Genomic DNA, 27,015 nt, shown 5'->3' on the forward strand with positions numbered 1-27,015 from the left:
CAGGCAATGATGGATCAATTCAGTGACGCAGAAAAGTCTGAGTGCCCATCGTGCAGCCTGGCTCACCAGGAGCAGAGAGCTGGAGCAGAGGCTGGAGGGGACAGCTATGCTGTGCCACAGGGAGGGAGGGGGAAGGTGGAAGGCATCAGCACATCCATCTTCAGCTGGCATCAGGCCTGTCTGGAGCCTCCTTTCATCTGCTGCTTTAGCAAAGTTCAGATGCACTCATTCGGAAGGATTTCTCTCGGCTCAAGGCAAGAAAAGCACTTTTACTTCTGTGCTTCTGCCTTCAAAGCATGCCCCGGTGTGTCCGCCGGGCCAGCCGCGGTGACCTGGGCTGTGTCTGTTCAGGCTTCCTCTGCCGGGAAGAGAAAAGTCCCCTTTTGTCCGAGGGGCTCCCGCAGCCCCTCTCTCAAAGGCGCGGCGATGCACGAAGCTCTGCCTCCATCTCCCGGGAGCTCTCCCTGGAGTCTGGCCCTGCCTGGACGTGGCCTGCCTGCAAACTCCTCCGCGCTGCGACGCGTGACGGCCCCGGGGCCCCTTCCCCCTCTGCTCGGGGCCCGCCCTGACCCCAGCCCGGCCCCCCGCTCCGCTCGGCTCCGCTCGCAGTCTGCCCGCCTCTGCCGGCCTGTGCGGACCTGCCGGGCCGGGCACACCCAGCGGGGTGTGAGCGCAGCAGCGGGAGCCGAGTGCTGGCACGCATGGGCCCGGGAGAGCCCAGCCCCGCGCTCACCTGGCCCGGCTGCGGGAGCGCGACATCCGCGGGGAGCAGGTACTTGGGGCTCCCCCGCCCTGGGGATGCTGTCCTGGGCTGGCAGGCGGCACGGGGAGGGCGTGATGGTCCCGGGAAGGTGAGGGGGGAAGGAAGGGGATGGCCCGTGTTGTTCCCACGCTCTGGAGAGCAGGGACGGGGAGCGCAGGACTGGCTGCCCGGGCATGAGACTGAGAGTGGGGGATCTGGGCCAGGCTGTGCTGCTATTGATGTTTTGGGGTCATCTTCTGCTCCGTGTTGAGCCCGTGTTCTGTCCTCCATCCTACGAGGAAAGGCAGCAGCGGGGTTAGGCACCAGCTCCTGCCCGGTGGCACACAGCCTGGGCTGGCTCAGCTCGGCTCCTCCAGGACAAGGGAATCCCGATCTGCATATGGCCACCAGGTTGTCCTGTGCCAGCACAGAGGTGCTTGTGAGGCTACCAGCACACGCTGCCGTGTCGGTGACTGTGGCAATGGGTTTGTCAGCCCTTCAGATTCCCTGTGCCTCGCACACAAGGGCTGAGTGTGCAGTGGGGGTTGTTTGGGGGGAGCTAAAGGAGGGTGCTTCCAGCCATGATGGAGCCCCAGCTCCCACTCTGCTGCTCTCCCACTGCAGCTGGAGCAGAAGCTGAGCAGGGTCTGTTGTGTGCCTATCCCTGCTCCGTCTGGGATGTGTGCCCTGCCATAACCACTGATGCTGCTGCTGCTGCTGCTGCAGTCACACTCTGAGCTGGAGAACAGGGTGGCATTTCTCCTCCAAACCCTCCGGACAGCACCATTGGGGCAGATTTGTGACCAGTCCTGTGCCACTCTCTGCCAAGCTCCAGTCTTGGCAGCAGCAGTCCCTTGGAGCAGCTGAGTTGCAGCTGGTGCCCACAGCCACTCCTCCTGTACTGTGTACCCTGCGTGGGAGCCTGCCAGGAGCTGCTGACACCAGTGCCCTGCCCATGTGAGCGGTGACAGGGGACAGGGTGACTCCAAGGGAAGGCTGTCTGAGCCCACTGGTGGAAGTGGTGACTGTTTCTGGTGACAGCAGAGGTATGAGCCTGCAGCCAGAGACCCGTGGCATCCCTTGTGTTAAGGCTGACTCCCTCAGTGCCATCACTGAGCAGGTCACAGCTGCTGGTCTGGTGCCTGGAAGGTGGAGGGGGTGGAAGATTTGGGACTCTGTTTTGATGCTCATCACCCTCTGTGCCTTGGCTGGCTGGACTTGCTGATGGCAGCCCCCAGACATGCCCCAGCCTGCAGAAGCTGCCTGGCCAGGGATGGGGTCCTGCTCTCAGGGTGCTGCCTGCCTGTGTGTGCCCCTGTGCTCTGTGTGGGTGCTGGGGCAGGCTCTGCACCCCGGCCCTGGAGGCCCCCATGGGATGGTATTTAGGAGCAAGATGACAGGCTGGGTGCTACCCTGTTCCAGGGGCAGACCAGCTAGGGCATGGCAGAGGTGCTCTGGTCTGGCTGGCTGGGCCAGGGAGGAGCTGGGCTAGCTCTGCTCCCTCTCTCCACAGCCCAGCCTGGAATGGGACACAGCTCTGTGAGGCACTCCAGCACTGGAGAGGATGTGGCTGGGAGGATGTGGTCAGCTGGCTCTCATGCCTGGCTCAGTGGTCACAGTGAAATGAGAGCCAGGCTTAATCTGCAGGGTGATAGTGTTGCATAGTGAGCCTGGCCTCTTGGGGAGGTTGGGGCGAGGAGGAGCAGCTCCACAGCAGCACAAGCAATAGTAAAGATGGGATTTCTCTGGATGGATCAAGGAAGATCTTGTTTTGGGCTCTCTGCTTCTTCCAGCCAAGCACCAGGAATTTGGGGATCACAGCAAAGCATCCTGGCTCTGTCCCCTTGCCAGCCTTGGGAACTCAGTGGTGGCCCTGCCCTGGAGGATCTCTGTGACTGTAGAAATTGGTTCCCCCACAAGCACTTGGACCAAAGCCATCCAGTGCCTGCTCAGCTGCGGCTTCTCCAGCCACATTTGGGATTCCTTGGTGTGCAGGTTGAGCTCAGGGGCTGCCAGGATGGTGCTGCAGCAGCAAGGACCTGGACCTAGGGATCAGAACAGGAACTTCCCAGGCCATGGCATGGCACTGGACAGTCCTTGCAGGTGGGGAGGCCTGGGTGCAGTGGTGCTGTCACGCTGGCTGGCTTGCACAGTGGTCCTGGCTCCCAGGCAGAGTGCTGAGCCCTGGGCTGGGGAGCAGGCCCTGCTCCCTGCCAGCTCCAGGCTTGTTCCAGCTTGTTGGGTGAAGGGTCCCAGCACAGCCTGCTGAACAGGTTGGGCTGCACCCTGAGCTGCTTCTTCCCCTGGCACCAAGCCTTGTCTGGGGACACAGCCAGCAGCCCCACTATGTCCCAGCACTCTGGGCCACCTGCCAGGGTACCTGGACACAAAATGCCTCAGTGCTCAGTGCACGGGGTGGGGGCAGTGTGCTGGGAGGTCTGTGCCAACACACTGTGTCTGTATCCCCACAGGACACCTGACCTTGGCTCTGGGACAGTCTGCTGCCATGGCAGACCCCCCTGGATGCTGCTCTACCTGTGCCACCTGCCTGCTCTGCCCCTACAGCTGCCAGTGGATCACTGCCAAGAAGGAGAAGAGGAAGGGCCTGAGAACCACCAAGGTGATACCTGAGTGATGCTGAGCTGGGGCTTGCCAACCCCTTTGTGGGAGTCTTAGAGTGCTGGCTGGGGTGGGGAAGGGCTCTGGCTGGGATGCTGAGCCCAGACACTGAGCTGCTGACCTCTTGCTGCTGCTCCTGCTTCCCAGGGCCGAGCCCCAGGAAAGCTGGGGTGCTGGCACCCTCGCTGCCCAGGAACTGTCCTGGCCTGGAGCAGTGGGAGGATGATCTGTGCTCCTGCTGGGTGACGAGAGGGGTAGAGCAGCATTAGCGTGCTCTGCAGTGGGGCTTGCACGTGCCTGGGGCAGAGCAGAGCCCTAGGGCTGGGCTGGCAAGCAGGTCCCGGGGCACCTGGCCAGGCACGTGGGAGACACAGTTCCTGGGCTGGGTGTGGCCCCACCAGGAGGGTGTCCCCAGCAATTTGTAACCTGGGAGTGGTGAGGCCCTGGGATCCTCTGAGGTCTCCGACTCCCATGGGTGTGGCTCTGCTGCGGCTTGTCCTGTCTTGCCTGGAATGTACGAATAAGTCCGGGTTGCTAGGTGTCCCTCTGGCACCTGTGGCACCCCTCACCTCCCCCACACACCTGGCACTAGTGGCTGTGGACAGTGTAGCTGGACCCAGCCTGCAGACTCACCACTACAAGGGCAGTTCTGAGGCCCTGCACTGCTCTCTGCCCAGCTCACAGATCATGCAGCTAGAAGGGAATGGGACCTGGCTGCCCACCCCTTCTTGTGTCCAAAGTCCCAGCCTGTTCCCATGGAGTGCTGCATGGGAAAGGAGGCAGTCTTGCCACAGGGGCCATCCTCCCCAGCCTAGCAGAGGCAGATTTTTAGTTTGTTGTAGGACATGCTGATCCATCTTTCTGTAGTGTAGGTCCAGCCAAAAGAGCCAGCCAGGGTACCTCTGGTCCCTGTCCATGGCACAGCTCAGTGCCTGGACCCCTGGGCCATTCCTGCTGTGACCCCCTGTGCTCCCTGCTGCTGGCTGGGTGATACCCAGGGGTCTCAGCAACCTGCCCAGGGGCTAGGAGCCCTGAGGGTACGTGTATAACTCTCATCTCTGGCTTTCAGTATGACTGCAGCTGGTTCCTTTTCCTCTTCTGCGTCTTCCTCTTCACCCTGGTGTGGCTCTACTTCGCTATCATCATCCTCAATGATTTCCACAACTTCAACGAGTGAGTAGAATCTACATCCAGCCTTGTTCCCCACGTCACCCCTGCCCCTCTGACCTTCCCCTTTGCTGGCAGATTCATCTTCAGGCAGAAGAAGCTGTGGCTAGACTGGTCCCTGGTGCTGCTCATAGCTACAGCTGTGCTGATCAGCTACTCGTCTGTGCTGCTGGTGAGCCCTCCTGACCCTGCTGGGCTGGGGGAACGGGGCTGTGCTGAGCCCAGGCTGCCCTGAGCTGGGGGAATGGGGCTGTGCTGAGCTGGAGGAATTGGGCTGTGCTGAGCACAGGCTGCCCTGAGCTGGGAGGAGCCTGCAGCATCTGGGGCCGGGTCAGCCTGAGCACGGGCAGAGCCCCTGCCTGTGCAGGGAGCCCGAGCTTCTCTGGGTGAGTCCCATGCTGTGTGAGGGCTGAGGTGTGGGGCACAGCCCAGTCTGACAGCTCCTTGCCCTTGCAGGTCCTCGCTCTGTGCTTGCAGCTCTGCGGCCAGCCCTTGAAGCTACACTGGGTGCACAAGGTGAGAGACTGGAGGTGCAGGGAGATGGTGCCTGCCCTGGCTGCCCTTGCACCTTCAGAAGCTGTGCCAGCCTGCTGGGGCTGTGCATGGCTGCTGTGACCCCACGGAGTGGCTGTGTGTCCCTGCTGACCAGGGCTGCAGCTGTCAGTTCCTCAGCCACACGTGTCTGGGATGGGAATATTCCCAGTGCTCAGAGCATGGAGCACAGAGCTCAGCTACAAACCCAGATGGGGAAAATGGGTATCAGGGCTTGCAGGGGTTCTTAAGGAAGGGATGAGGAGGACTCTGCCTGGCCTGCAAGATGCTGTGTGCTCCCCTAACTGCCCTGTGCATGCCCCACAGGTCCTGCTGATCCTGACTGCCCTGGTGGTGGCTGCAGCCTTCACAGGGCTGGGAATAAAGTGGGCAGAGGAGTGGAAAAGTGCATGGATCTCCCTGCAGGTGAGTCACCTCCATAGCAGGGACTCTCCCACTGTACCCATAGCCTGACCTGTGGCCTTGAGCTCAAGGGAGCTGACTGAAGTCCCCAGCATGGCTTGTGTGCACTGGGGGTGAAGTCCCTTCTGCCCCTGCAGTCCTGTCTGGAGCAGCTGCCACCAGACTGATGAATGGTGGCTGGACCAGAGCAGGGAGTGTGTTCTGTCCCCCAGGAGCCTGTCCCTCCCTCCCAGCGCTGTGGATCTTCGAGCAGTCCTGGCTGCAGGGGCAGATCCCTGGCATTGGGGCATGTGTATTTTGGAAACAGGCACTGGTGCTGGCTGACACCTTGTGTTTTTTGCCTTCCCAGGCAACAGGTCCCTTCCTGCACATTGGAGCTGTGGGGGGAATGACACTCCTTGCCTGGCCCCTGGCCAGCTTCATCTACCGCACCCGCAGCACAGGTAACCCCTCTGAGCTCTGCACTTGTCCCCTTGGCTGGTGCCCTTTGTCCTGCCACCCAGCTGAGCAGCACTGGTGGCAGAGTGGTGCTCAGGGAGCAGTGCAGTAGTGGGAACAGGTCTCCAGTGTGGCAGTAATGCCTGCTCCTGGTGGTTTGTCATGAGCAGCCCTTGTTGCAGCTTCAGCCCCCCCTGCTTTGCAGCTGAACGAGGCTACAGGTGGCAGAGTGCTGCAGAAGTGCTGAGTTGGGCAAGGGCCAGCAATAAATCCTCAGTGTTCCTGAGGCTGAGGGTGCAATGTTTGACCTAAGGCAATGACAGGTTAATGCCAGGTGAAGCAGCCTTGGCTTATTCCTAGTGACCTGCAAAATACTTCCTCTGTACCTCATAATTTCTGTGTGTGCCTGCAGGTCTCAGGGTGTTTGTGCTGCTTGTGTACTGTGCAGCAATGATTGCCCTCTACCTGGCTCCCTTGGGAATCACCTCCCCTTGCATCATGGAGGAGAATCAGCTGCCCCCCAAGCCAGCCCTAGTTGGCCATCGAGGAGCACCCATGGTGAGTGACCAGCACCTAGCAGTGGTCAGGGTGCATGGCCAGGCTGCTCCACTAGGAGAAGCCAGGCTGTGCCTGGCTGTGGGGCACAGATCCTTGTGGCCACAGGCCTGGACAAGCTGTGGCCAGACAAGGACTGTGCTATCCCCACAGCAGCAGGGCAGGTGAGGCTTGGAGGCTGGGTGAGCACAGGGTGAGGAGGGGATGCAGCAGCTGCAGGACAGAGCTGCTGCCTGAGCACTGCTGGACCAGGAGCGTGCAACTCCCAGCAGAAAGCCTGGCTGTGTAGTGTGGGCTGGGGAGCAGGGACCAGGCAGGCTCTGTCTGTCTACCCCCAGTCCTTTTCCACCCCCCCACCATGCCCAGGTCACCCCAGGCTCATTGTGGCTGCCCTAGAGCCCGGCCAAGCTGCTGGATGCCTCCAGGCAGGATGAGTGCCTGCCCCATGCTGCCCATGCTCCCTGCACTAACACCATTCCTTTTTCCAGCTGGCCCCCGAGAACACCCTCATGTCACTGCACAAGGCAGTGGACTGTGATGTGCAAGTCTTTGAGACAGACGTCATGGTGAGGTAAAGGGGCTCAGAGGGAGGAAGGGGGCTGTGTATCCTGGGATGTCACCTCGCACAGGGGGCATTCTGGAAGACACCTGGAGGACTGATAATAGCCTGCATTTGCAGGCAGCCCTGTTCAAAGGGCTCTGCCACTCCCACCTTCCCAGTATGGGACAGGCTCCAGCTTGGTGTCCCAATGATCTGGGAGAGGTTGATTCTGCTACTGGGTTTCTGTGCTTCCCATGCAGATTGCCTTCTGGGGAGGGAGGCTCCATCAGGGGAGGGGTACTGCTTGGAACACAGACCCTGGCTCCAGTTCATCCCATGCAATCCTGTTATTGGGACAGCCCTTTCAGAGAGCAAGGAACTACTGGGTTGGTGGCTTGGTCTCTAGGTGCACATTTTTGTGTAAAAAAAGGGCCACAAGTAGAATAAGGGTGGGGGTTACTCTGGCAGGTGGCTGGGAGGGGTAGAAATGCCAGGGCAGGGTAGGAGACAAACAGCTTACAACACATGGCTTTCTTCTGTGCTCCTTTGCCAGTGCTGACGGGGTCCCATTCCTCATGCATGACGAGGAACTCACCAGGACCACCAACGTGCAAGCTGTGTTCCCTGAGAGGGCTGCCCTGAACAGCACTGCCTTCAACTGGACAGACCTCCAGCAGCTGGATGCTGGCAGCTGGTTTCTGGAGGTCAGGAATGTCCTTAGGGTGGCTGGTGAGGAATGGATGCATTTTTGGGTGAAGCATTAGCCCTGCCCTAGGGCTCCAGAACCTTTCCTGGTCCTAGCAGACACCTGGACAGGGTGCAGAAGCCTGCACAAATCCCTTGGGTGCAGTTATGCCCCAAGCTGGAGTTTGTTCTGACTCCTCGGCTGAGCATGGAGGAGGCTGCTTTCAGAGGGGATGGCTCATGTTTGCTCTGAGGTGCACAGCCTGCCTGGTCTTGAAGGCAGCTGTGGCCAGGCTCTTCCCAAAAGGTGACTAACTACTGCTGAGCAGCTTTGAATGCCCACAGGCGTTGGGGCTGCTTGAATTCTGTTGTTAGTGGGGAGAAGGGTACAGGTGCCCGTGGATGTGCACAGGGAGGTTCCCTGTGCCTGTGAGCACTGGAGAGCACATGGAGAGGCCAGTGTAGGAAACTGAGAGAGACAGGCACCAGTTTGGATGTGGAAGCTGACAGGTGGTCTGCTCCCCTCTCACCCTTGCAGCGGAGGCCATTTCCCACTGTGCAGAGTCTTTCTCCCAGTGATCGCCAGGAGGCAGCTGAACAGAGGATCCCGTCCCTGGAACAGGCTCTAGAGGCAGCCAAGCACAGCAACCTCTCCATCATGTTTGACCTTCGGCCTGAGAACCACAGTGACTACCAGAACTTTGTCAATGTCACCCTGGGAGTGATTTTACAGTCAGGCATCCCGCTGCAGCAGGTGAGCTGGTCACCACCCCAGCCCTGCCAGGCCCTGCTGTCACACCCCTGCCGTGGTGGGAGGTGCCCTGCCAGCCACACTGACCATCCCTGACACCCCATACACCCTGTCCCTATATGTGATCCCTGCTGGGCAGCCCTGCCCATGTGTGGGGTTCTCTAGATGGGAGAAGTTACCAATAATTAGGGTGGGAGAAGTTACCAATAATTAGGGTTTAATGCCTACAGCTTCAGACCCCTCCAAATACTTCAGACCCCTGCAAATACTTTGGTTTCCCAGCACTGGCCACCCTGGTGTGTAAACAATGACTCAGGCTAGGGAGGAGACCAGCGCTGCCAGCATGAGCAGGAGTACAATGCTGAGGGTTTCACCTCCCCACACTCCACCACACCTCTCCCTGCAGCTCTGGGACTCCTGCTGCACCCTCCTGTGCTCCCTTTATGCTTCCTCCAACCCCTGCAGCACAGGATATGTGCTGCCCTCAGGGGACAAATCAGCACTCAAATCATGTTGCTTGGCTTTTTGGGAATGCAGAGCAGGAGGGGACATAGAAAAGACTTGTGCTATAATGGTGATCCGAGGTGCATTCTTGCTGCAGAGCTGGGGATAAATGGATTCACTTCTTGAGCCATTCAAAGACCCAGAAAGGACTTAACTGTTGCAGATTTCCTTGGCTGGAACTGCTTTCTCCCTTCAGTGGGACCTGTGCTTATTGCTTGGCTGGGGCAAGCTCTTAGGAGACTGTCCTGGCTGAGATCCTCATGGAAGAGCTGAGTGTGCAGACGGGGCAGGAAGCAGCTGTCTAAGCAGGCCAGGTGGGCCTGGACCTGCGAGGGAATATTGGAAGAGAGCAAACTCTCTGGAGCACCTCTCCTCTGCACGTGCTCTCTGGCTCTTGCCTAGGTCCTCTGGCTTCCAGATGGGTTCAGGGAAGATGTCAAACAGCAGGCCCCAGGTGTCCAGCACGTCTATGGCCGGAAGAGGGTCGAGAATGAGAAGGAGCCAGTGCTGCATGTCAATCTGCCCTACCAGGACATGAGCTCTGAGGAGATTAGGTGAGAATGCTTTGTCCAAGTACCTGGCAGCTCTGGGGGTCTGGGGACTGTCCCACGGGCCAGCAGAGGTGAGGGTGCTGAGTTACTGGTGTGCTTCTGGGAAGAGCTGGGAGTGTGCCTTGTGAACAAGTGTCCCTCTCAGGCAGGGCTGGTGCAGAGGATGGAGCTGGCTTCAGTCCTCTGCTCTGCTAGCAAATCTGGATCTCCAGACAGTTGCTCCATGTGGCTGCAAATGCTGAATCATTTCCCAAATGTACAGCCCCCTCTGGCTGTGCAGAGTGTGGTGGCACCCTGCTGTCTGCTACTCTCACCATGGCTGTCCCCACACAGGCAGTACCGCCGGGACAACATCTCTGTCAACTTGTACGTGGTGAACCAGCCCTGGCTCTTCTCTGTGCTGTGGTGCTCAGGGGTGAGCTCTGTCACCACCAACGCCTGCCAGGTGCTGAAGGAGATGGAACACCCCATCTGGCTGCTGGCAAGTGACCCCTCCATCCTTCACCCTGCCCCACAGCCCTGTGTCCCAGGCGCTTGTGGGTCCTGTGCAGCTGCCTAGAGGGTGACTTGTGCTCACTGCTGTACTGGCATGGGAGCATGTGACCCTATAGAAGGGACTGGTGGCACAGCAATCAGGGCTGTGCCACGGCACACCACCCCTAGCTGGTGTTCAGTGGTTTGTCTCGTTGCGTTGCAGCCCAGCAGCACATACTTCATGATCTGGATCGTTGTGGACTGTGTTTCCTTCCTTATCATCATCTGGGCCTTCGTCCTGATGAAGTAGGTTTGATCCCTTTTCCCTCCCGAGGCAGCTCTGTTGGTGGAGGCTGTAGTGTGCCTTGGGTGGCTGGTGCAGACCCAAACCTGCTGCCACTCCTCTCTGGACTCTGATCCTGGGGGGGTCCTCTCCTGTCTGGTTAAGTAACACAGAAGTGTGTGGGGGCAACTTTCATCTCCAAGCTGCAGCTAAAAGTCTGCCCTGGCCCTGCCTCAAGCTGCTGTATGCCTTAGTTCACACTTGTTAACCCACTCTGCACCCCAGGGCTTGGTGGGCTGAGGCTGGGGGCTCCTGTCCTTTTTCCCAGTGCTGCAGGCACTGAGAGCAGTTCCCTCTGGGACTGCGGGGCCCCAGAGCCTCCAGCTGGCAGCTCAGGGGAGGGCACGGTGGGACCAGACTTGCATGCTAACATCGATCCTGTTCCATCTCCTAGGAAATGTTCCCACAGGAGACGGCCAGCGGGTGAGTGCGCACGGAACGGGAGCTTCCCTCCCTCGGAGCCAGGCTTTGCCTCTGGGACTCTCCCTGACAGGCAGGCAGCTTTCCCAGCCAAACGTGACGGAGTGGTTTGGGATGGCTGGGGGAGGGAAGGGAATCCCAGCCCAGGGAGTTCCTCCTGTCCTGCCGTTAACAAGGTTAACAAGCAGCCCTGTGGGACAGCACTAGGGAATCCCACATTTCCCGAATATCCTCAAACCTGCTTTTCAGGCTGCTCCGCCTGTCGCTGCGGGACTGTGGCTGCCCACAATGAATGCTTTTTCTGTGTCTCCTCAGAGTCTGAGACGGATGTGCTGCTCACAAAGATCAACAGCTTGATGCAAGAGTGACGCCTGTGTCAGCTGTGGGGAAGGGCAGCCAGAGCCCTGCACAGCTCAGGCGGGAGGCGCTCCTCAGGCCAGCTTCGGGGCTCCTTTCCTCCGAGCCTCCCTTCCACCGTGGCCTTCCTGGCTCCTTTCATGGTGCACAGCTGCCCTCAGCTGAAAAGACTTGGAACTGAGTTCTCATTGCCCACTAGCAGGGAGGAACTAAAGCTTTGCAGGGGTGGCCTAGGGGCAGAATATTTATCCAGCAGTGCTGGAGCTGAGACCTCTCCCTTGGGGTTTGGACAGGAGCGGGGATTTGGGTCACTGTTTGGTGCAGGGGAAGGGCTGTCTCTGCCTGTTGTCAGCAGCTCTGCAGCCAGGGATGGGACACCTGGTTTAAGGGCTGTTCCCCTGGGGGCTGCCCTGTCCCATGGCTTCAGGAATAGGAAGGGGGATGTGGAGTGGCTTTTCAAAAGACAAAGGGAAAGCCGAGCTCTTCACCCTCCCATCCTGGACACAAATCGTATCCCTGCTGCTGCTGGTTTCATCTTCACGGGACAGGGTCCTGGCACTCCGTGCAGCAGTTAATGCCTGTTGCTCGGGGAAGAGAAGGAGCAGGGCTGGGGGTGGTGGGTGTCAGGGGCTGGCAGGACCGCGCTCACGCTCCTGCTGCTGCTCCAGGGCAGCAGGGGGAGCGGTGGAACTCGGCATCGGTCACGTTGCAGCAGGGCCTTGAACAGGGAGAGGGGTACCGTGTCACTTTGACTTGTTGCTGTCTATTTATGTCAATAAAGCAGAGGAGCGGCAGACAGAGCCCGAAGGGGTGCGGCGGGCACGCCTGCGTCCTCCCTTCCGCGCCTTTCCCTGCCGGCGGCGCTGCCGGCCCGGTAGAAGGAGCCGGCGCAGCCCGGACGGTACCGGCCCGGGGCGGGCTCGCTCCGCGGCGCCTCCGTGCCACCCACCGCCGGCGCGGGGAACGGGCTGGGCCCTCCGCAGCGGGCGGCGAGGGAGGCCGAGCGGGGCGCGGCTCCCGGGGCTCAGGCCGAGCCTGCCCGGGGCTCGGAGCGGCGGTGGCGGGGCGCTCCCCGAGGCGGTGCCCGGGGCTCGGAGCGGCGGTGGCGGGGCGCTCCCGGAGGCGGTGCCCGCGGCCGGGGGGCGGCCCCGGCCGGCCCGGGCTGGGCGGGGCAGGGCGGGGCGGGCGGCGGCTCGGCCGCTCGCGGGCTGGCGCGGAGCGGAGCGGCCGTCGGCCACGGCGGAGCGATGATCCGCCGGGAAGGTAAGGAGCGCACTGCCCGGCCCTGCCCGCCGCGCCGGGGCACCGCGGCCCCGCGCTCAACAAGTGTCTGCCCCGCTGGGACCGCGCCCGGTGCTCCGCGTCCTGCCCGGCACCTCCGCCCTCGCTCCCCAGCACAGGCGGCCGAGCGAGGCAGGGGTTAAACCCGAGGACTGGGCGCTCTCGCTCCACGCCCTGCTCGGGCCGTGGACACGTTGTGCTGCCGTGGCTCAGAGTGGGTGGCCGTGGGATGCTCTGCTTGCAGATCCCTTGCGTGCTGCGGGGAGGAAGGAGAGCGGCTGGGGGGATTTGGGCTCTGCCAGAAGGGATTTCCTGTACGTGGGACCTGCATGCACCTTGAGGCACGTGGAGATGGGCCCTGGACACCATGTGCTATTTCTTGGGAGCTGTAGGAAGGGTTCTGTGGTCTCCCTGCCTGGCTGGGTGCACAGCACTTGCCCAGATCGGGAGGCAGCAGTGCCCTGCTGTAGCTGGCTGTGACCCGCTATGGGTGGCCAGCAGTGCCCTGCTGCAGCTGGCTGTCACCCGGCACGGGTGGCCGGCAGCACAGGGGTCAGCGCGGTGCCTGCCGCTCTTGCTGCACAGCCTGGGCTGTGGTGGGAAGTTCACACCAGGTTCACAGTCTTTGTGTCCTGGTGTAGTGGCCCCAGCTCTCCATGAGCTCCTTTAGTTCTGCTGATAAGGTCAGGAATGACCAGGCAGTGACATCTCAACCCTGCTCATGGTATGCTGGGCAGTGTTTGAAGCCACTGTTTAATCTTGCAGAAAAGGAAGCTCTTAGTAATAGCACAGGGTTAGGATTGCCACAAAGCTCAGGGAAGTCTCTGCTTTTCCTGGAGCAGGTGTGGAGCCCAGCTCCAAGTCAAAGCTGTTCACACTTCCCCAGACTCCTTTCCCTGTTCTGCTCCCACGATGAGTCAGTGTGGTCTGGTGACACAGGCAGGAGGACCCCCTTTCCCTTTCAGCCGAGGAGGAGCTGGAAGGCTGGGCGAGCTGGGACACCAGGTGGCACGTACCCGAGCAGACACTGGCCCCCTTGTCTGATGACCTGAATTCTCGAGAGCCCTGTGATGAGCAAGGTCATCCTTTCTGCATGAGTTCCTGGCTTAAAAGATGAGTCTCCAGCAGTGGCGGGACAGCTTCCCTGCCTTCACACACAGACACTCTTTGTCTTCAGTCTGCCTGGGTGACAAAGGGAAACATCCACTGGTGGGGCAGGGATGGTCTGAAGGTCCACAGGAGCTCACCACCTGCCTGAGACATGGGTCACATCTGAGGTCGGGGCTGCACTGGCAGCTCTGGCTGGCTGCCCAGAGAAGTGTGGAGGTGTCCAGGCAGGGAGATCACAGCTCCACTATTTTAGGTCCAGGGTTTTCTCATAGCTATGTCTAGCCCAGTCAGTGACCAAAATGTTGCTTCATGGCAGCCTCCAGCTCCCCTCCTCACCAGCATCTCCCCTGACCCCAAGGCATCGTGTTCCTGTCCCACTTGTCTCCTGCTGACCCACGGCTGTTTGCTGCTTTGAGCAATTCTTGTGCTTCACCCTGTAGCAACCCAAGTTTTGCCTCTCCTGTAGCTGAGCTGTTTGCACTACGTGAATGGGCCTACGCTCAGCTTTGCTGCAGCCATCTGGCCCTATGTGGGAGGCTGCAGCTCTGCAGTAGTATTCATAGCCCTGTGCAACCAGAATGTGTCCAGCTCCTGAACAGCTTCTGTGCCTGGGAAGTGGAAGAGGTGTTCAGCCTGCCCAGTGCCACAGAGTTCAGAGTCAATCTGATTGTAGCCCCTGATTTTCAGGGTTGGTGGCAGAACTACCTCTCCTCCTGCCCAGGTCTCTGCTGTGGGCCCTCAGTGGCTCTCAGCAGGGTTAGCTTTCCCAGGTGTGTGTAAGGAAGGCTGCTTTTGTTGCTGTGTGACTTTTTAAAATCCAGACTGGAAGGCAGCTTGAGGCATTATCCCAGACTGCACTCAAGCCTTTCCATAGCATCCTACAATGCTAATGCCTTGTTACTCCTGTGTCATCTCTGCAGACACTGAACGGGCAGTGGAAATTCTGACCAGATACCAAAGCACCCTGCAGTCCCCGGAGGAGCAGGAGTTAAAAGCTTCCATTGGAAAAGTTTCGCACATCTTCCAAAGTGAACTCTTCCAGGCTCTGCTGGGTAAGCCCCTGCCTTGCAGTCCCTTGCAGTCCTTGTGTTTAGTGGGGTTTCCTGGGAGCCTGATCCCACACTGGTGCCTGGCACTGAGCAGTGCATTCTGTGGAAACACATGGCATGCAATGCCAGGGAGCTGGGCTGTCTTTCCCCTCCAGGGCTTAGGCAGGAGATACCAGGGCTGCAATCACTGGGTGTTTGTAGAGAACAGCATTCCTCAGTCTGATTGAGGACAAGGGGTAACACCTCCTTGATCAGGCCATGCCTGTTCTATCCAGCACCTGCTAAGGGATCCTGCCCTGCTGTGAGTGCTCTCTGTGCGGTACAGCCCAGGTGTGTCCAGGAAGGAAAACTAGATTTTTCTGTCTTTAAGAGAGAGCCCACATGTACCCAGGCTCCTTTGGGGCACTCGGTCCTTTCTTGTGCTTAGACCCACCAGCACTTGTGAGAAACACACTGTTCCAGCAGTTCCATTTCACACACGACTTAACAGCAAGGCTTTTCTTGGGGCTGGACACCAGAAAATGGCATTTTGAGCACTGTATAAAGTTCTCCATGTGGAATGAGACAAATGGAGCTGAAGTCTTTCTGGACTAAGAAGCTTCTCTGTGCAATACAGCTATCTTGCTATTCTCCTTAAGTTCTGTTCTCTGCGGGCCTTGGGAAATGCGTGCAGCCCTGGTGGTTTCTGTTCCTGGATCTCCTGGGAAAGAAGCTGAGTTTCCCTGGTGGGATGGAAGGGAAAGCACCCCAGAGGCTCCCCACTCTTAGAAGAAGACCCAGGCCCCAGGGTGCAGAGCTCCACATGTGCTCTGTGGCTCACTCTCAGTGCATTTTGACCCAAGGCTGTCTCAGCCCTGGTGCTCCCCCTCGCTGTTCTCTTGGCAGCTCTCACCTTTTCTTCACACCTCTGCAGCCTGAGTTCCACTTCTGTGCCTGCAGAGATGAGTTGCCAGCAGCTCCTCTGTGCATCAGGTTTTCCATTGAAGATGAAGTAATGCTGTGTCCTGAGTAATTTTATTCTATCCTTTTTTCTCAAATGCTGTTGGAGCATCACCTGGAGACTTCCAGTCAGTCCCAGCATGTCCTTTTAAAGGTCTTGTGCTGGAATGTCTGTGCCAGCAGCAGCACAGGCATGTGCCAAGGGTGCACTCCCCAGGACAGATGGGCCCCATACTGGCGGACCCAGTGTACATCTCCTTTCTTATCTCTTCATTTATACAGCCTTCTCTCTAAATGATCCCCAGCCTGGAGGCAGGGATCCCCAGCAGGGCTGTGACCTTGACCAACCTGACATTAGCCCAACACCCCTGGCTGCTTTTGTGTGCTGGCCAGTCCTCCCTGGGGCTGTGTGAAGGCAGCAAAGCAGCTTTCCCAAGGCCCAGGGCTGCTGCTGTTAGTGCAGAAGTGCTGTGGAGGGAGTGTAGCTGCAGAGAACACGAGCTGGCTGCAGCTGCAGGCTGGCAGGCGGATGCTGCAGCGTCCCTGCTCCCTGCTCTCAGCCGTTTGTCTTGGTGTCCTATCAGCCCTGGCACGAGGGAGTGCTGGGAGTGTCTCCTGTTTACTGGTGACCTTTTCAACTGGTTTAACAGGATATTAATTCCCCGTGCCAGAGCGAGCCTTTCTCTGGATGTGTTTACCTAAACTAGGAATTTGCATTAATTACTTCCGCCCCCCCTCCTCAGCTCCCTCCCTCTGTTTCCCCTTGGAGTGTGGGTTTGTGATTGTCTCTGTCCCAGCATGGACATTGTGTCTGGCTGTGTGCTCACTGTGGCCACACACAGCTGGCACACACTGGGTTGCCTCATGTCCATATCTGTACCCACTGGAGCACAGTAACAGCACTGCAAGGATGATGGAACATTTCTATTTTCATTTTTATTTTCACCCCTCCTTTTCCCAGTGGGCCACTGTGTCTCTGTCTGAGGTCTGCTCCGAGTCACAGGGCTGGCTTGGTGTGGGAGGAGGATTTGCAGGAGAGTACAGACACTGCTCAGTGCAGAGCTCCCATCTCTCTGCCCCACACCATGCCAGAAGCTTCTGGCTCTGGAGAGGCTTTAGCTGCAGAGCTCCCTCCTCTTGCAGCCTTTCAGCAGCACAGCCCTGCTTTTTTCAGCCCCTGGGGAAGATGAATGTGTGAGCATGGTCCATCCCTGTCCTCAGGCCACCTGCTCCTGCAGGTAGTGCTCTCCTAGAGCACACACTGGCTGGTTGGAGTTAGAACATCAAAATGCATCAGGCCATAGTAGAGCTACCAGCAGTGCCAAACATCATGGAGTTTGCCAAGTTAGTCCACGTGAAAAATGCCAGGGATATGACTTTCTGTATGCTTTTTTATTTTAAAGAACAAGCTGGTTTGGGGTCTCCAGAGGCCCCAGCCTCTGCTGTGTCCAGGATGCGTCAGTGTTGTGTTGGATGGGTCAGTCACTGTGATCATACCCAGCACTGCTCTGCACATGCACCATGCTCTGCCAGACTCCTCTGAGCATGGCCCAGCCCTTTAAATCCTTGTGGCCACCTCCCTGTCCCTGGCTCTGCCTGTGCCGGGGGCACACTGCCCGTGCCAGGACAGCTCCTGTCCCAGCGGTGCCGCGGCTGGCTCGGCACGGCCCCGGCGCTGCGGGAGCTGCTCTGCTGGAATGTGCCAAACCCTGCTCAGCACAAAAGAAATTCCTTGGCTGTGCAGAGGGAAAACAGGCTGTGCTGGCTCCCTTCTGCTGGCCCCTCTCTCCGTGTCTGAGGCTGCGGAGCCAAGTGCGTGACTTGCAAGGAAACAGCCCAGCAGAGGGGTGCTCCCGGAGCCTGGGCTGGGGCGATGGTGACCCCGTTTTCCCTTTGCTCCGTGGAGCCCCTCAGGGAGGTGCTTGGTGCTGCTGGGGAGGATGGGGCTTGCACACAAAAGCAGCTCCCTGACCTTTCCTTCCCAGAGCCTGAAAGCAGCCGTTGTGCCCTTTGCAGTGGGAGAAGCTGGACAGGCAGGGTTTGTGTGTGTCCAGCTGTCCCAGCTCCCAGCAGCTCCTCCCAAAAATCCTCTGGGACTCAGCTTCTCTTCTGTGCCTGAGCACTGGCCAGTGTAGACCTCTGTAGGTCCTGTCAGCTCTTGGGGCTCCCAGTCCTCCCCTGCAGCTCCTTTTACCCTGCAAAAGATTCCTCATGAGCATCCTGATGTGGTGAAGGCAGAAGGAGTGGCAGGCAGTGCTTCCCTGGGTGCAAAACCCCAGCAAGACCTGCCTGCTAACAGCACAGCTGGCGATGGTGTAATGGCTTCACCGGGTGGCTGCAGGAGCCAGCGTGGAAAACTGGAGGAATCTGGAGGCTGCCCAACCCTGAGGACTCCTCCTCTTGCAGATTGGCCCGTAGCAAGGATGGAAACTTGCCGCTTGCTTGGAAAAGATCAGCTGTGGCAGCCATGGGTGTGAATGGCAATGGGTCTGCTGCAAGGCTGGGGTTTCTGCTTGGGGTAAATCTGTGGTGCTGCAGCTGCTGACAGTGCACACATTGGGGAAGAAATGTCATTTTCTGGAAGTGCATGTGCTGGCTGGCACAAGGGCACTGCTTTAGTGCACAGATGCTATAGAAATATTTAATGACATTTATTTGATGTGTTAACCCCAGGAAAAAATTATTCGAAAAATTCTAATATCTGTAAATCTTGAGTTACTTTTTCTTATTAGATCCAGAACAAATTTGCATGTCATCAGACAGAAACTGGGCTGTGAGACAGAACATGCAGCTTCATCTTTTGCTACCACAACATCCTCTTATGGAGGTTTTTCAGGTAGTGCTGCTCTTAAAGTGCACAGGTGAGGCAGACTTACTTGTGATGCTCATAAGAAGTGAGAGAAACCAGCATGTATTTATATTATCTTAATGCCACGTGCATGTGTCCTAAAATGTACTTCTGTCCTTTGCTGCCTGAACCCTGTCCACCAATCCTGAAACTCCTCTAATCCCTGGTGCCAGCAACAATTCTCTCTTCTGGCAAGCACCTAAACTGGGCTGAGGGTTTTGGAGGTGGAGAGTGGCTGCTTCAGGGGACAAGTTTCGTGCCCTTCAGGCTCCTTGCCAGCTGGGCTGCCCCAGGCTGTGTTCCTGCAGCAGATGGATGACAAACGGGGGTGCCAGCAGCAGCACACCCCCACAATGGAGCCCTTCAAATCCTGTTTTCATTCTTGCAAAGTTTTGTGTGCTCCCAGCGTAATCCGTGCAGCCAGAAGCTGCTGCTATCCTGTTACGCAATTATTATTTTTATAACCAGAGGGAGAGATGTTTTAGCACGAAAACAAAGTCCAGTGTCTCTGGCTGTGAAGTGAGGGCTCGCTGTGACCTCGTGTCTGGTTTGGGAGGTTTTCAGGGGCAGCCTGGGGGCTATAGAAGGGGTGTCCCAGGTGCAGTTGGTACATCTGGGGACTCCCCCTCCTCCCATCATTGCCAGCTGTCTCCCAGGGCACAGGGCAGAGCCTGGCAGCACAAAACAGCATTTCCAAAAGTGGCACTGATGCCAGGCAGTGGCACGGTGCTCCCTGCACTGGGGCAGCCACAGAGCCTGGCTGGGCTGCCCTTGGGCGCCCAGCTGCTGTTCTGCCAGTGAGTGAGATCTGTATCAGCTTTGCCCCTACAGCTGGGAGCTCACACACCAGGCAGCCCCTGGGAGCTCAAGATGGGGGTTGAAGCTGTTCTTGTCCCATCAGCATCAGGGATGTGCTGCTGCAGTGCATGGGCACGTGGTTAAACACTGGGAGAGAGGATGGGGAATTGTGCCTGGGCGTGCAGCCCTGCTCTGCTCTGCAGGGTGGGAGCTCCAGACAAAGTTTATTATAAAAACCCTCCTGTTGAGTCACAAGGTGAAGAAAGGACACCCTTCCTTTCTAAACTCACCCTCAGAGAGGAGCCTGGGTGCAGCTGGATCCAATTTAGCCCCAGACTTTGTCAGTGGTATATGTCTAAAGGATTATACAGGTGTAATTGAACCTTTATACAACTTTGTCTGACAGGATTAAGGATGATAATCCCAATGTATTTATACAAATATATCAAATTATTTGTTTAAATTTATTACAATAATGATAAGGATTAGAGAAAAAAAGAGCTTAATCAGAATTATTTACTAAACAGTATGGGTAGCTATAATTACTAGTGTAGTGCACTGTTTTTGAAGCAATATTAAAGCAATTATATTAGAGCTAGCTAAACAATTACTAAGTAGAGATTGATGTCACTCACCCACACCAATGACCAAGGGCAAATCTCTGACTCAGCCTCGAGGGGTGTCCCCACCCAAGGGAAGGATCTTCACACACCTCAGGGAGGTATGATGGAAGTTCTCACTGGCCTTTTGTAGTATAAAGTGATTGACTGTCAGTCATGTGCATTTTTTAGATTATTAGTCAACAAAATGTGCTTTGTGCTCAAAAAGGTGCGAGCAGCTCTTTCATTTCTTCTTCTCACCACTCCTGACTCTCACTTCCATATCAGAGTGCACATTCTCGCTGCTCCCAGCTCCAGTCAGGGAGCATGGCTTGCCTGTCCTCGTGGTGAGGTCTGACAGTTTGGTCAAGCTGGTCTCAGTATTTTTCAGCACTGAGAACAGCAGACCCTCCTCACTTGATCTTATCCCTGCTCAGCAGACCCTCCTCTCTCAGCCTTTCACTGATGAACCTGTGAGACAAATTTGCAGCTGCTGTGTCCCTGCTTAGGCAGAGCACCCTGCTGCAGCCAGGGACCAGCCTCAGGCAGTGGCCAGCGTGTCCCTGCTTGCAGTGCCAGTGCTCACCAGATTTCCTGTTGAAGTCTTTGTGATGTGGGTGTTTAATACCTCATGATGCCATGCTGTGGCATAGTTTCAGGTGAGAAATCACAGACTGGAGGGCAAGTGCAGGTGCTTCATCCCTGCGCTCCCAGGGAGTGCCATGGGAGTGGCCACATCCCCCTCAAGCTGAGCGCCACAGCTTGCCCCTGGGGTCACTCACAGAAGTGGAGCTCTCCAGCTTCCTCCAGAGCAGATGCAGGTACAGAAAATAATCTCAGGTTCCTGCTGTGTCTTTTCCTGCTTCAAGTGCTCATTTATGCTGCCTTGACTTTTTGGCCCTGCAGGCTCTGCCAGGCTTCCTGTTTCCCAGGTGCTTGAAGGGATTTATGACTTTTTTTATGGCTTTTGGAAGGCGTTTACCAAACTCTTTTGGCTGACCTCTTGGAGCTTTACCTTTAACCTGACAGCATTTACCATCCATTCTGGTTTTCTCATTTAGATGCAGCTTCAGCAGTTTAGATGAATGTCTTCTCATTTTCAATAGCCTCTTTTCCTCTGCAGTCAAGCCTAGCTTTCCTCCCTCTTGCCTTTACAGTATTCTCCAGCCAGACACTCCATGTCTGTTCTCATGTCCCAGTGGGTCTCTCTAAATAGGCTCAGAGCCTCCCACAAGTTTTTGTTACCCCTTTCAGTTTCTTCATAAAAACAGGTTCTCACTTTTGATGTAGTTTCCTTTTTGAAATTAAAACCCTTCTGCAGTGGATATGTTGACCACTCTGGAGGTGCTGGCTGTGGAGATAACTGGGGGCTGCCGGGGGCCAGCAGCTGCCTGAGTGTGCAGCAGTGGGAGCTTCCTTAGGGAGGAACTCTGAGCGCACTGCAGAACTTCTGCTCCCTGGAATCCTCTGTGTGTGACCTGGAGAGGGTAAAACCCTCCTGGCTGGGCTGGGAGAGGGGCTGGGCTCTCAGAGCTCCTCTGGAACTATACCTGGGCAGCTGCTCTCAGGCCCCAGTCTTGCCCCATAAGTGTCTCTGGAGCAGTGAGAGCTGGTATACCCCATTTTCATGGCTCTCTCTAGAGCCACTGTGGTTTACAGCAGCAGACTCAGGTCCTTGGAGCCCAGAATGAGGGTGCCTTGATACCTGTTGTGGCAGTGTGCAGGTGGAAAAGGGGAGATACCAGGGAGGGAGCTGGGGTTAACAGAGCTGTAGTCATCAGCTTTAGGGCTTGTACACTGAGTGCCCTGTGGCTTCTCTGCCTGTCCCCCTGGTAAGGGAGCCCCTCCACAGGGTGGTGGGGGGCTGTGATGGGGAGGGAATAGCCCATCAGAGTCAGGGCAGGCAGGGGCTGCCTGGTACAAGAGGCTTGTCAGAGCAGCAGGGACAGGGACCATGCCTGGGGCTGGCACAGCCTGGAGGAGAGCAGGATGGGCTGGGTGTTGGATTGATGCTGCTGAGCAGAGTTTGCTCTTAGTCAATGTGGACTGTATGGTCACTGCTCTGTGGACATTCCTATGCCTTCCAGAGCCACGGGCACTGCACAGTGAGCCAGGCACCCCACTACACCTCCTGCCTTGCACAGGGGGAGTGGTGGGACACACAGCAAGCACAGGGGGCCAGCAGAGCCCTCTCCCAGGGTGCCAGCCTCTCACAGAGGGCTCAGGGCCTGGGGGCAGAGTGGAGGTCACAGGTGCTGCACCCCACAGGCTGCTGTCAGGCATCAGGCTGCCCCCTGGTCCTGAGGATGTTTCTCCTGCTGTTTTGCAGATATCCATGAATTCTACGATTTCACGCTGCGCTCTGCACCCGAGCAGTCTCCGAGCCTGGATGCACGTCATGGCACGGCCAGGGAACAGCTTGGCGACAGTGAGCCCAGCTCCACAGTCACACCCAGAGAGCCCCAAAACCTGCCTGAGGTAAGACCCAGCCTTGTGGTGCTGCAGGGCCAGACCCTGCACACTCCTACGCTAAGAGGGACTCAAGGGGCACATGGGCTGCTGGCCACCACCCCCTGCCCAGCTCAGATCCCGGCTGTTCCCACACATTCTCTGTGATAGCTTGTCTCATTAATGAGGCAACCTCTCTGGTTCACAAGTGTTAATTGAATTACTTGTAATGTGAACAGCTCCAGCTCCAGCTCTGGCTCCTGCTCTGCAGTTGCAGCTGGATTATTTGCTCCTGTCTGACACTGTCTCCCATGGAGGCATTTCAGCTCTCTGATCCAGCCACTTTTGATAAGTGAAGTAGGTTGAGTCTTTCAAGTTTCCCTTTTCAGGATTTTTTCCCAGCTTTCAGATAGCTTGTGTCTCTCTTATTTGCATTCTCCTCAATTTTCAACAGCATTCTAAAAGATACAGCACCAGGTGGAGAGGCAGGAATTGAGCAGTAGGGTCTCAGTTATCAGAAAGGCACCAAGGTAAATAAAATTGCCTCGTGTCTTTGCAGGCTTTCTTTCCATCCCCCACTTACTGCCTCCATCCCCCACTCACTGCCCTGCCATGGGATGCTGTAGGATCCCCCTAATCTAGTGCAGAAATGCAAAAATTCAGGGATTCCTCCTTTCAGTGAAATAACCCTATGAGATAAACACCATTTTCTGCCTCAGAGATTGAACTGGCTTCCCATCATATACCTGGGGGTACTCCAAATTTAAGTGTCACACAGGGAAGATGGAGCTGAATGATATCATCTAAGGAAGAATACTTTAAAGGAGTTTGGGGATAAAGAACAAGGAGGACAAAACAGCCCACAATCACTGCAGGAGATATTTGTGTTCCTCTGACTCAGGAGCCACTTTAGTCACATTTTGTCTTGACCCCCTTCACATTGCCAGTCCCTCTAGTTAAAGTCAAACCTGCAACTCTAGGATGTGTTTAAGAACAAATTTTTAGTGCTGTTATGCCATAAGCAGTGGGATCCTGCTTTGGTTTTTTTGGGTGTCCTGCAGCTTTGATCTGCCCAACAGTGAACTCTGCTGGCAATAGCCACCAGTCTCTGTGGCCAGGCCAGTCAATGAATCCCCAAGACTGAACAAGGACATTGAAAAATCAACGTGGAAACAAGCAGGGAAGCAACTGTGGGCCTTGCACAGCTGGTGTGAGCAGTGCCCCTGCTCCTTCCACTGTGCCCTGTCTGTAAGGGGGATGAAAAAAGCATCCAGTCGCAGGGCTTCCAAGCCACTGACACCATCCAATCCCTCCTTCTTTCCCTAAAACAATGTGTTTGAGATGTCTTGTGTTGATGAAACGTGAAATGCAACCCAGCAATGGCACAGTCGCAGAGTCTGGGGCCAGCAAACCTCCACCACTGCTTGCAGTGATCCAACCAGGCAGGCTGACATGAGAGGAGGGGATGCCCATCAAAGGCAGCATTCCCCTTGCATGGGCAAAAGCTCCTTTTGGCCCTTCCAGAAGCAGTGGAGAGCCTGGAGGCAGCTTGTGGTATTCACATGCCCTCTGAACAGAGAGAAGCAGAGAAGAAGGCAAACACGATTCTTATCTCACTTGCTGTGCCTGTGTTGTGCTAAAGTAAAATGCAATATGGAGATTGTTTACCCAAAGTGAGGATGTTTTGTTCCTTTGGCCTGTCAGGGCCAAGAAGTGTGTGTGTGTCAGGACTATCACAGGACAGTCAGGAGAGAATCAGAGATGAGTGCAGTTCTGGGCAGTTGTGAGCAAGAGTGAGTGCAGGCAGATTCAGTTTAGATACAATGTACACAGTATAGTATAATAGAGTAATTCTTTAGCCTTCTGATGATGGAGTCAGGTGCATCATTCTCTACCCCCTTGGTCGGAGTCACCTTTGATTTACAAAAGCAGCTGCCCTGCCCTACCCACGTGTCCCCCCACTCTGTCTCGTTTCAGGGCTGCTCCTGGGACCGTGAGCAGAGGCTCACCACAGGGGACAGCGCTGCGGGGACAGCGCCACGGCTGGTGCGGGTGACAGCCCGGCGGACAGAGGCACCAGCCAGTGTCTGCAGCCTGGTGCTCAGCTCTCACAGCACCCTGCCCCAGGTGAGCCTCCGTGCGCCCCACGCCAGCTCCCGCCCTGCCTGGCACTGAGGGCACAGCGCCGGAGCCGCGCGCTCCCGGCACCGCGGGCGCGGCGCGTCCCTCCCCTGGGGCTGGCACGGTGTCCTCCTGGCTGCTCTGCTGATGCTCACACCAGAAAATCGAGCGGTCACTTGTGCCAGGGGCTGGACAGCGCTGAAATCATCCCCTTGCCTTAGCAGTGGTGTCAGCCCTCAGGGCTGGGAGGGCAGGTGGATGTGGCGCAGGAATAACGAGGCTGCTGGAGCTGGAAATCCTCCCAGGCCCGTCCCTCTCGCCCCCGGCGCTGGCACGCTCCCACGTTGCAGATTTCCATATTTTTTTCTCCGAGCTCTTAAATGGCAGGTCCGTTCCTCAGCTTCCCGGGAGCTTTTCTCTGCTGTCTTATTTACTTGGAAACACCATTTATTTGGATGTGCATCGTAAAGCTCAGCCTCCACCTGGTGCAAGAAAATCCTTTGGGCTACGCATTTGAGGGGAGTTTTAGGGATGAGTGAAGGGCAAAATGCACTTTTGGGAAGGATGAAGTGGCCAGGAAGAATGGAGCTCACCACAGATTTAAAATTATACGAAAATGTTGTTTTTCTTGGCAAAGTTTGAAATAATGCTTGTTTGCTAAGTCTAAGTATTCTTCCAAAGTATTTTAAATACAAAAATTGCACTGCCTCTCTTCTGTCCTTTTTTAAATGTTTCCCTTCTTTTTCTGAACTGCAATAAAATGGGTAACACCCCATTTTTTCTCTTACTGTTTAATTTCTCCTTTTCTCTTGTTTCTCTCTGCATTTTCAATCATTCACCATATCTTTAGCAGTTTTTGAAGGGCGAGACAGTGGTTTTCTGAATATGACAAGAAGATGAGCTTGGCTGCTGATTTCCATTTGCCAGTGGGTGGGAAACACCGCCACAGGGGAATCACAGGGCAAAACCCATGAGGGGGTGAGAGCCTGAGCAATTGGGAACAGATTCTGTTGTGATTTTAAGGGATTTTCTTCCTAGCTGTCCCAGGCCATGAAGTACAGCAGCTCTTGCATCTAGCCCCAAATGTCTGGCTGAGTTGCAATGTCTCCTTTAGCAGCAGACACCTAGTTTTGATTTTAAGGCTTCATGCAATGGGGAATCTGCTCGGTCCCTGGCCTGGCTGGCCTGCTGATTATTTATCCTTCACATTAAAAATCTGTATTTTACTGTTAGCCTGTATTTCTCTTGGTTTAGCTCCCAGCAGCAAGGAAATTTTGCTGCCTTTGTTTGCTAGGATGAAGGACCTTGGCAATCAGAATGTTCCCAACATGTAGGTATTTATAGATGCATCTAAGTTCCCTCTTAACTTTCCCTTAGATAAACTAAACAGATTGGCTTCTTCACTCGCTCGCTGTTGAGGCAGGTTGTTCCAGACCTGAAATAATTCCTGTCATTCTTTCCAGCCTCCTTCTTTCCTAGCCTGTGTCAGCATGGGGCCAGTCCTTGGTGCCAGGTGCTGGAGCTTGAGGGGTCACCCATTTGCAGGGGCTGCAGCCGCCAGCCCTGAGGAGGGGCCACCGCCCTGAGATGGAGGAACAGTGGGGACCTGGGTGGGCAGACTGGGACTCTGGGAGCACTGTGCTCTGGCAGGGCTCTCATCTGCAACCTCATCCATCCCAGAGGATGGTCATTTCACAGCATGGCTGCAGGCAGAGCAGGGAGCTGGAGGTGAAAAGCTGTGAGGATGGTAGTGTTCAGTGCCATGCCTGTAGTCCTGCCTGAAACTTGGCTTTCTGCAGAAACCCAGCAGCTTTCCTGCAGACTGGAGCCAAGCAGTGCTGGAGAGCTGCAGGCTCGTGCAGAGCTCCTCTGCAGCAGCCCCTGTGCTGGGATGCAGAGTTCTTCATCACAGTGGTGAGCCTTTCCCAGGATGTCACCTTCACTGCTGAATACAGGCCTGGCCCTGACAGAGGGAAGCATTTCCAGCAGTTCCCCAGCAGACAGGATCAGGTGTCTGGGGCAGGCTGTGCTGCTGGACCACAGCACAGGCCCTGTTTCTCCTCCTTCACTCCTGCATGAAGGCTCTGAGGACACCTCAGCTCCTGCCAGCATCAAATCCCGTGTCAGTTCTCAACAGCAACAGCATGCAGGACAGCACCAGGGCTGCACAACGCCTACACACCCAGCTCCTGCCCTGCTCCATGGGGACTTACTGCTTTCCAGCCTTCAGGGTGTGCTTTTTATGCCACAGGCATTTCCAAAGCAGGTTTCAGAAAAATACCTGAGCTGGCAAATTGCATTTGGAAGAACCAGGGAACATTTTATGAGTTAATGATAATTCATGCTAGGGCAGAGGGGAGCACCAGCTGCCACCCTGGTGCCATCAGCCCAGGAACAAGAGCTCTAGTGGACACCCTGCCACTGATGAAAGGCAACACAATGAAGTGGCTTTTCCTACCTGAAGTAAGTGCAATTCTCTTACTGCATCCATCAATGTAAATAAGTTTTCCACTGCCCTGGCTTTGTCCTCTCCCCTGCCCACAGCTCTCCACAACAATGTTAACAGAGCAAAAGCTACCGTGACCTGCTTCAGCCAGGAAGATGCATGTCAAATAGATTGCCTCTCCACACAAATGCTTCCAGGAACAGGAAATTTCTGCCTGTGTGTGAAGGATATGGGTGTGCTCTGAAGAGCCCTGCAGCGTGCAAATGGCTGCTACAA

General features: G+C 56.4%; 2 protein-coding genes across 5 annotated transcripts in view; both read left to right on the plus strand.

Moving 5' to 3' along the window:
* The first annotated feature begins 560 nt into the window (after positions 1 to 560).
* On the plus strand, positions 561 to 11,905 carry GDPD2 (glycerophosphodiester phosphodiesterase domain containing 2). Its single transcript, XM_030967543.1, has 16 exons — positions 561 to 772; positions 3,214 to 3,362; positions 4,431 to 4,534; positions 4,607 to 4,700; positions 4,985 to 5,044; positions 5,387 to 5,485; positions 5,832 to 5,925; positions 6,333 to 6,478; positions 6,964 to 7,046; positions 7,570 to 7,720; positions 8,239 to 8,454; positions 9,358 to 9,509; positions 9,840 to 9,987; positions 10,204 to 10,286; positions 10,718 to 10,746; positions 11,059 to 11,905. Exons 2-16 carry the CDS (start codon positions 3,249 to 3,251, stop codon positions 11,109 to 11,111), a joined length of 1,626 nt encoding a protein of 541 aa, XP_030823403.1. The 5' UTR covers positions 561 to 772; positions 3,214 to 3,248; the 3' UTR covers positions 11,112 to 11,905.
* A 380-nt stretch (positions 11,906 to 12,285) lies between these two features.
* DLG3 (discs large MAGUK scaffold protein 3) overlaps positions 12,286 to 27,015 on the plus strand; it is a 76,272-nt gene continuing 61,542 nt past the window's right edge. For 3 of the 4 annotated variants that reach the window (XM_030967411.1, XM_030967413.1, XM_030967412.1), the window contains exons 1-4: positions 12,287 to 12,363; positions 14,412 to 14,543; positions 22,054 to 22,202; positions 24,150 to 24,299. In XM_030967411.1, the coding sequence (XP_030823271.1) occupies positions 12,348 to 12,363; positions 14,412 to 14,543; positions 22,054 to 22,202; positions 24,150 to 24,299 (447 nt within the window). In that variant the 5' untranslated portion in view covers positions 12,287 to 12,347. Of the gene's footprint in view, positions 12,364 to 14,411; positions 14,544 to 22,053; positions 22,203 to 24,149; positions 24,300 to 27,015 lie in introns of all 4 variants that reach the window. The other variant, XM_030967415.1, reaches the window with a different exon arrangement.

The sequence above is a fragment of the Camarhynchus parvulus genome, chromosome 4A, assembly GCF_901933205.1.
Source record: "Camarhynchus parvulus chromosome 4A, STF_HiC, whole genome shotgun sequence".
NCBI lineage: Eukaryota > Metazoa > Chordata > Aves > Passeriformes > Thraupidae > Camarhynchus > Camarhynchus parvulus.